The 9,773-nt window shown below is 40.3% G+C and overlaps 1 protein-coding gene across 1 annotated transcript; it reads left to right on the top strand.

The window, feature by feature from the left end:
• Nucleotides 1-378: 378 nt before the first annotated feature.
• Nucleotides 379-2,043, top strand: LOC107887841 (uncharacterized). The gene is made up of 2 exons (XM_016812067.1): nt 379-1,379; nt 1,935-2,043. Exons 1-2 carry the CDS (start codon nt 379-381, stop codon nt 2,041-2,043), a joined length of 1,110 nt encoding a protein of 369 aa, XP_016667556.1.
• Nucleotides 2,044-9,773: the final 7,730 nt, after the last annotated feature.

Here is a 9,773-nt window from a genome sequence, read left to right as displayed (position 1 = left end):
GATAGTTACTGGGCTTACTTTAGATGATAGACTATACTGAGACTATTTAGCTAGAGTAAACTGAAAAACTATTGGAAACTAAAACTGTAGCGAGCCTGTGATTGCGAAAACAACTCTTAACTACTACTGTCATAAAATATCTGCTTAATTACTGAAACTATGAGTTAAATTGCATAAAATTTCTTAACCAGATTATACGCGAGGTGATAATAAGCACTAGAAGGGGTGCAAAAGGCCGCGACAAAGGCTATAGAAGTGTCAGGGTTGGATCTTCGGCGTCGGTTCACATGCCCAACATGGAGGCGAGAGAAGCACCAGCTTCACCGGTACCCGAGACAGGGTCGTATGATCGAGCAGCTGGGGACAACGACCGAAGCAATGTTAAGGATTCTAGAAAGGGTCGCTGGGCCCAACACTGGTATTGGGAGCCGAGGGTCGATTTCTGAGAGACTCCAATCGAATGGAGCTGAGATCTTCAAGGATATCACAGAAGTAGCACCGAATGTGGCCGAATATTGGTTGGAGGCCACCAAAAGGATAATGGACGACCTGGATTGCACTTTCGAGCAAAAACTGAAAGGAGCAATGTCGCTGCTGCAAGAGGAAGCCTACCAGTGGTGGCTTACCGTGAAAGAGGGCACTCAGCCTGACCGGATAACCTGGGAGTTCTTCAAATCGGCATTTCAAGGGAAATATGTGGGCGAAAGCTATGTGGATGCCCGAAGGAAGGAATTCTTGAACTTGACTCAAGGAGACCGATCTGTGGCGGAGTACGAGGCAGAATTCTTACGACTCAATCTGTATTCTAAAGGAATAGTGGCAATAGATTATGAACGTTGTGTTCGATTCAAAGACGACCTCAAAGATAGTCTTCGGGTACTTATTGCTTCTCAAAGGGAGTGGGATTTCGCAGCATTGGTAGAGAAAGCAAAAATTGCTGAATATGTAAAGCGCATTGAGCACCTAAGTCGGGAAAGAGAGAGGGGCAAAAATAAAAGGGATTTTGAGCCCTCCAATAGCGTTCAGAGGCCTAAGAGAAGGGCCAAAGTGGATGGGCCAGTCAGAGCGGGACCCCCTGTTGCTACTACTGGGTTACCACCATGTGTTATTTGTGGAATAGGTCATGCCGGAGAGTGCTGTAGGAGAACAGGAGCCTGTTTGAGTTGTAGTTCCATAGAGCATCATCTCGGAGAGTGTCCCGGAAGACTGGACCAGAGGCAAGTCTTTGGTAGAGGTAATGTACAGCCATCGAGGGGTAGGCAGCAGCCGCCTAGAGGATGTGGTCAGGCCAGTGGTGGAAAAAGTTTGCGTCGTGGAGTGCTGGAAAGAGGTGCTAATCATACTGAGGTGAGGCAGCCAGCTTTGGTAGGTAAATACTGGTATGTACTTTACCCACAGTATGTTATTTACCTAGTTTAGAATTAGAGTGCACAACGAGAGCGTTGTGTTGTAATCCGTGTTGTGTGACTATTTTAATAGTTGGAAATTTCAGGGATGAAATTTCTTTAAGGGGGTAGAGTTGTAACGCCCCAAATTCTAGGCCTAGAAGTATTGGGCCTTGAGTGTGGGAACTATTAGTAGGCGGCTTATAAATATTTTAGTTAAGTAAGAAAGTGACATAAATTGCATGTTTGGTGTGGTGGTTAAGTGAATTGGGTGTGTTTGGGAATGTCTGAGAAGTCCTAGGTTCAAATCTAGGCTTTAGCAAAATTTTAGTTTTTCCCTTAAGTGAACCTGGCTTTAGCTTGTAGGCCTTATAACTATTAATGGTTAAAATTTATCACAAGGAAGCATGTGGTCTAGTGGTTGTGGCATCATTATGGTGGAAAGGGATCTTGGGTTCGAATCCCATAACAAGCAGTGAGTATTTATTTTGTTAATGTGGCGGCAAGTGTTTGGATTGGATACAAACTATGCTGAGGTGGTTGTGGAAGTGGTCAAAGGGAGAAATCAAGGAATTTGAAAAGGGTGGTTATGGATATGGGGGAAAGTTGGGTGGAGAGAATCATGGATTTCAAATTTGGAGAGTTTGAAGCCGATTAGGGAAATTAAATATGCAAATTCGGCTAAGGGGGTTTGGGGAGTGCATGTACAACAATTTGAGAGTGTATAGGAGCTGAATTCTCTTTTTGGCATTTGGGGTTGTTTTTCTTTTTTACGTTTTGGTTTCTTTCTCTTCTAAAAGCTGAATCTAGTATATCCCTCTCCTCAATTTTAGTTCACCATTCGGCTGAACTTTGCCTTTCTTCTTCTTCCTCTATTTTATTCTTTCGGTTTTACTCTCATAGCTGAACCTTTTATTTCCTTTTCTCAACAGTTTTTCTATTGTTCCTAAGGTTTGATTAAGCCAAATTCAACTTCTTCTTTACCCTTTTATTGTTTCTTTTCAAAGTAACCGAATACCTGTCCCTTCTCATTACTTGGGTTTGTGTCTGTTTAGGCATTTAGGCTCTGACAAGTGACCGACTGTTTCTTCGTTCTACCATTTCTATCAGTTTATCTTGGGTAAGTATTTCTTGCTTCTTGACTCCGTTCTTGATTCTTTTTTGTATTGTTTTTCTCTAATGAAGCCAAATGATTCAGTTTAGGGTTACTAACTCTTTGATCCTTCACGTGCATTTGGGTTTTCAAATGTTCGTAGAAGTTTAAATCCCTCTTTCAGCATTCAATCGGCAACTGGGGTAAGTAGGCTTATTTTGGCCAAATGTCCATTAGCCTTTTGTTTATTCACTCGGTATTAATGGATGCTTTTGGTTAACTAAGCTTCTCGACAGAAAGAGTGTATTTGTCATTCGATTAGCATAATAGACAGAACTGTAGTCGTCAAGGGTGAGTGGTAAGTGTTGGTTTGAAATAAAGTTTTTATGAACCCCATCGATTAGGAAGTTGGCAAGTATGCATCAATAGATTGTAGGTTGATCGCGTATAGGTTAATCTGCTTCTCGCTTAACAGGTGTGTAACCGTATACCATGTTCACTAATTGGCTGAAAAGCCGAAAGTGTGTGTGTGTAATCACACCCTTCTCTTTTGTAGGTTGGTAAAAGCCGAAAATCTGAAACTTTAGCATTCGAGGCCTCACGAGCGTACGAATGCCCGTGTGGTGAAACAGGCCCACAAAGCGTGGGCGATAGGCTGTAGAGGCCACCACGAGCGCTCTCGTGGACTTGGGCCTCGATGGGCTGAATGGGCCCGATGGGCCAATGGGCCTGCATGTGTAAATCTATCTGTAAGTGTGAAATAGTTGGGCTTGTCATGTCGTGTGCATGGCGTAGGCCGTTTTGGGCCATGTTGGGCCGAAATGGGCAGTGTAGGCCCAATGAGCTCATGGGTCCAATACAGATTAAATTCGCGGTAAGTGATAAATATTGAACTGGGCTATGTGGGTCACATAGCCATAACTGAGTCTGGGCTAAATGGGCCACACGAGCATGTGCGCCCACTTGGGCCGAGTAATGGGCCTTGGGACCATTTACACCGTTATGATAATTTAAGTTATCTGTGTCATTCGAAGTGACTGTAGACTTTCGAAGAGGTCATTATTTGAGCTGGAACCCCAAAATAGGTAAAATGACTGTGATGCCCCCAAGGATAAAATGACTAAAATGCCCCTACATGTTATGTAATTGTTATTTATGCCATTTATGATATGTTGCATTCATGTGATATTATGCTGAATGGGGAACGGGATCATTGATTTGGAGGAAGTATATGATTTTTTAGGGTCGTATGGTCGCTTGACGACTGTAGATCAACTGGCGGCTTAAAGCCATTAAGTGATTGGCAGCTCTGCTGGGAAATTGGTTGGTGCCGCAATTGGTGCTACATCAGGAGTGTAGGGATGGGTGGGTCGATTAAAACCCCATAGGAGTGTAGGGTTGGACGGGATACGGAGTTCAGGGTTGGTTAGGTATTTGTGCATTGCATAATCCGATTCTAATTGTGACATGGGCTCAGGCCCAACTGAGGCTACTATGGGCTAAGGCCCAAGTGGCATCGTTATTGTAATGAGCTTAGGCCCAAATTAATGTGACGCATGCTTTATGATCGATGAGGGTTGTACACACTGAGTTTTCGTAAACTCACCCCCTCTTTTAAATTTTTCAGGTAATCCTCAGTAGGCGATTCGACGTATGGGAGGACTCGGAGGTGGCCACACTACGAACGACTTTAAATTTTCATATTTTCCTTTACATTACTTGAATTACTTTAGATTTAGAGGTTTTAACTATTATGATTTATTTCTGTTAAAAGTAGAGCGCGGTTTTCTGAAATGATATATGTTTTCAAAACATCACGTTTTCACAACATTGTTGAAATGCTTCCACAACAAACATGTTTTTTTTAAAGTAAGGCTGGTTTAAAATGGTTAACAAATAATTAAGTTGACTTTAGAATTAAACAAATGGGCTTCTATCTTTCAAGCAAGATTTCTTAACAAGATAAAGTTTTTCGAAAAAGTTTTTTTATGTAACACTTCAGATTCGGCCATAATGTCTAGGCCTGGTTTGGCGTGTTACAAGCTAAGCAAAGAGAAAAGAAAGGCCGAGAGTGAGGCTAGAGATGCAAGAAAAAGGCCGATGAGTAAGTCATTTCAATCTCAGTCAAAGAAATCTAGAGAAATGTATTCTTGTTTGAATGTTTTAGCTAGGTATTCGTACAGAGACCGCAGGAAACAATATTCGGGTCCTAAATCTCAAGCTACTTCAATGGCAAGTGTGGGTAATGTTAGGTCTAACAGACCTGAATGTCAGCATTGTGGTAGACGATACCCCGGCAAGTGTAGGATGAATGTCCGAGCTTGTTTCAAGTGTGGTTCTCAAAAGTATTTTATCTGAGATTTCCTTGAGATGGCTGAGAAAGAACAATTTCAGAGTGCAAGGCCAAGTATACAACCAATAGGTGTAGGCCACTGAGAAATGTCAGGAATGGAACTAAAAGTAAAGGTGTGACAAAAGATACAGTCATGAGGTCTGAGGCCTGAGCACCTGCTAGAGCTTATGCCATTCGTGCTTATGAGGATGCGCCATCTCCCGATGTGATTACTAGTACATTTTCTCTTTATGATACTAATGTTATTACATTGATCGATCCTAGATCGACTCATTCTTATGTTTGTGTGAATTTGGTATCTAGTAATAAGTTATCTGTTGAGTTTACTGAGTTTGTGATTAAAGTGTCAAACCCCTTAGGCAAGTATGTGCTAGTCGATAAAGTTTGCAAGAATTGTTCTTTGATGATTCGAGGTTACTATTTTTGGCTGACTTAATGTTATTTTCATTTTATGAATTCAATGTTATTTTGGGTATGAATTAGTTTACACTACATGATGCCATAGTAAATTGAAGACAGAAAACTATTAAATTGAAATGAGAAAATGGTGAGGTTATTCGGGTTGAAACGAATGAATCAAGTGAATTACCTATTGTGATTTCGTCTATGTCTGCTCAGAGGTACATAAGGAAAGGTTGTAAAGTTTATCTTACTTATGTGTTGAATACAAAAATGTCTGAATTGAAAATTGAATCAGTGCCGGTAGTTTATGAATATCCAGATGTGTTTCTAGAGGAGTTGCCTAGGTTACCTCTGATTAAAGAAGTTGAGTTTTCTATTGATTTAGTACTTGGGACTGCACCGATATCGATTGCTCCGTATTGAATGGCCCCAACCAAGTTAAAAGAATTGAAAGCTCAGTTACAATAGTTGACAGATAAGGGTTTTGTGAGACTAGTTTTTCTCCCTAGGGTGCTCCAGTGTTATTTGTAAAGAAGAAAGACGGATCTATAAGACTTTGTATCGATTACCGACAACTCAAAAAGGTGACTATAAAGAATAAGTATCCTTTGCCGAGGATTGATGACTTGTTTGATCAGTTGAAAGGAGAAACAGTATTCTCGAAAATTGATTTGAGATCTGGCTACTACCAGTTGAAAGTTAAAGAGTCGGATGTGTCGAAAACTGCTTTTAGGACAAGGTATGGGCATTATGAATTTCTTGTTATGCCTTTCAGACTAACTAATGCACCTACAATTCTTATAGACTTGATGAATCATATTTTCCAATCATATTTAGATAAGTTTGTGGTTGTGTTCATCGATGATATTCTGATTTATTCTCGAGATGAGTCTGAGCTTGCCGAGCACTTGAGAACTGTGTTACAGACGTTGAGAGATAAGAAATTGTTTGCTAAATTCAGTAAAAGTGAGTTTTGGCTCCAAGAAGTCAGATTTTTGGGACATATTGTTTTAGGTGATGGTATTCGGGTTGATCTAATTAAAATTTTGGCAATTGTTGATTTGAAACTGCCAAGGAATGTATTTGAAGTTAGCAGTTTTTTAGTCTTAGCCGGTTATTATTGACGTTTTGTCAAAGGATTTTAGATGATTGCTACTCCTATAACCAAGTTACTGCAAAAAGATGTTAAATTTGAATGGTCTAAAAAATGTCAACAAAATTTTGAGAAATTGAAAGCATTATTGACCGAGACACCGGTTTTAGTACAGCTTGAATCGGGAAAAGAATTTGTAATTTATAGCGATGCTTTCTTGAATGGTTTGGGACATGTGTTGATGCAAGAGGCAAAGTGGTAGCTTATGCCTCGAGACAGTTGAAACCACACGAGAAGAATTATCTGACGCATGACTTGGAATTGGCCGCCATTGTTTTTTGCTTTGAAAATTTGGCGTCATCATTTGTTTGGTGAGAAATGCCATATCTTTACTAATCAAAAGAGTTTAAAATATTTGATGAATCAGAAAGATATGAACTTGCAATATCTGAGGCTCGTGCTCCTGCTAGAGCTTATGCTATATGTGCACGCGAGGATGCTTCTTCACCTGATGTTATTACCGGTACTTTCACTCTCTTTGATACTGATGTGATTGCTTTGATTGACCCTGGTTCTACTCATTCTTATATATGTGAGAATTTTGCATCCAGTAAGACTTTACCTGTTGAGTCTACTGAATTTGTTATCAGGGTGTCAAATCCCTTGGGTCAATATATGCTTGTCGATAAGGTGTGTAAGAAATGCCCCTTAATAATCCGAGGTTCCTGTTTTCTGGCTGATTTGATGCTTTTACCGTTTGATGAATTTGATGTTATCCTCGGTATGGATTGGTTGACCGTACATGATGCAGTGGTGAATTGCAAAAGTAAGACCATTGATTTGAGATGTACAAATAAGGAGGTAATCCGAGTTGAGTCTACTGATTTGAACGGATTATCAGCAATAATAATATCCTCGATGTCGGCTCAAAAATATGTAAGAAAGGGGTGTGAAGCATATCTTGCGTACGTACTTGATAGTAAGGAATTAGAAAAGAAGCTTGAATTAGTGCCAGTGGTTTGTGAATATCCAGATGTTTTTCCCGAAGAATTACCGGGGTTGCCACCTGTTCGGGAAGTAGAGTTTGGCATTGAACTTGTATCTGGGACTACACCGATTTCCATAGCTCCGTATCGTATGGCACCAACCGAATTAAAGGAATTGAAAGCTCAGTTGCAAGAGTTGACGGATAAAGGTTTCGCTCGACCGAGTTTTTCACCATGGGGTGCACCAGTATTGTTTGTGAAAAAGAAAGACGGAACCATGAGAATGTGCATCGACTATCGTCAATTGAATAAAGTGACCATAAAGAATAAATATCTGTTACCACGTACTGATGATTTGTTTGATCAGTTGAAGGGAGCCTCAGTGTTTTCAAAGATAGATTTGAGATCGGGCTACTATCAGTTTCGGGTTCGAGACTCAGATATACCCAAAACTGCTTTCAGAACGAGATACAGTCACTACGAGTTCTTAGTGATGCCGTTTGGGCTCACTAATGCCCCTGCGGTATTTATGGACTTGATGAATTGAATTTTCAGACAATATTTGGACCGGTTCGTAGTTGTGTTTATAGATGACATCTTGATTTATTCATGAGATGAAACCGAACATGCCGAGCACCTGAGATTAGTGTTGCAGATTTTACGGAACAAGCAGTTATATGCTAAGTTCAGAAAGTGTGAATTCTGGTTCAAAGAAGTTAGCTTTTTTGGGGCATCTAGTATCCGCATCGGGTATTAGGGTTGATCCAAGTAAAATATCAGTCATACTTGATTGGAAGCCTCCTAGAAATGTTACTGAAGTTCGGAGCTTTTTGGGACTTGCCAGTTACTACAGACGGTTTGTAAAAGGTTTTTCGATGATAGCTACACCAATGACGAAGCTACTTCAGAAAGATGTTAAGTTTGAATGGTCAGAAAAGTGCCAGAAAAGTTTCGACCAACTAAGAACCTATCTGACTGAAGCTCTAGTGCTAGTGCAGCCCGAATCCAGTAAAGAGTTTGTCATTTACAGTGATGCATCCTAACTTGGGCTGGGTTGTGTGTTGATGCAAAAAGGTCGAGTTGTAGCTTACGCATCGAGGCAATTAAAGCCACATGAGAAAAACTATCTGACCCATGATCTCGAATTAGCTGCCATCGTATTCGCTTTAAAGATATGGCGACATTACTTGTTTTGAGAGAAGTGTCATGTGTATTCGGATCACAAAAGCCTCAAATATTTGATGACTCAAAGAGATTTGAATCTACGACAAAGACGTTGGCATGAGTTGTTAAAAGACTACCAGCTTGTCATTGATTATCACCAGGGAAATGCTAATGTAGTTGCCGATGCTTTAAGTAGTAAATCACTGTTTACTTTGCGAGCGATGAATGTACATCTGTCCGTGACATCCGATAATGTGTTAGTAGCAGAATTAAAGGCTAAACCATTATTGATTCATCAAATTCGTGAAGCTCAGAAAGTCGATGAAGAATTGGTTATTAAACGAACTGAATGTGTCTCAAATGTTGAATCAGAGTTTCAAATCGACGACAATGATTGCCTGAGGTTCAGAAGTTGATTGTGTATTCCAAGAAAGTCGGAACTTATTTTTGTAATTTTGAGCGAGGCTCATAGTAGCCGAATGTTAGTTCACCCGGGGAGTACGAAAATGTACAATGATCTGAGACGTCAGTTTTGGTCGCCTAGTATGAAACGAGACATTTCTGATTTTGTTTCGAAGTGTTTGATATGTCAACAAGTAAAAGTAGAACACCAAGTGCCTTCGGGGTTACTTTAGCCAATCTTGATACCTGAATGGAAATGGGATCGAATTACGATGGATTTTGTATCTGGGTTGCCATTATCGCCAAGTAAGAAAGATGCGATTTGGGTCGTTGTTGATAGATTGACAAAGTCGGCTCATTTTATTCCTGTACGTACAGATTATTCACTGGACAAACTAGTTGAATTGTACATTTCTCAGATCGTAAGGTTACATGGGGTACCTATTTCTGTTGCATCGGATAGAGATCCGAGATTCACATCACGATTTTGGAAGAAATTGCAAGAAGCTTTGGGTACCAAGTTGCATTTTAGCACTGCTTTTCATCCCCAGACTGATGGTCAATCTGAGCGGATAATTCTGATACTTGAGGATATGTTGAGGTGTTCCATCCTTAAGTTTAGTGGTTCATGGGAACGATATTTACCTTTGGTTGAATTCGCATACAACAATAGTTTTCAATCAAGCATTAAAATGGCACCTTACGAGTCTTTGTATGGTCGTAAATGCCGTACACCGTTGTTTTGGACTGAGCTTAGTGAAATTAAAATCTTCGGGGTTGATTTGATTAAAGATGCTGAGCAAAAAGTAAAAGTAATCCGTGAAAGTCTGAAGGCAGCTTCGGATCGTCAGAAGTCGTATGCGGATTTAAAACGAAAAGACATTGCATATCAGGT

This window comes from Gossypium hirsutum, chromosome A03, assembly GCF_007990345.1.
Source record: "Gossypium hirsutum isolate 1008001.06 chromosome A03, Gossypium_hirsutum_v2.1, whole genome shotgun sequence".
In the NCBI taxonomy this organism is placed as follows: Eukaryota; Viridiplantae; Streptophyta; class Magnoliopsida; order Malvales; family Malvaceae; genus Gossypium; species Gossypium hirsutum.
Note: the sequence above shows the minus strand (reverse complement) of the source record. Positions and strands in the feature narration are given on the sequence as shown.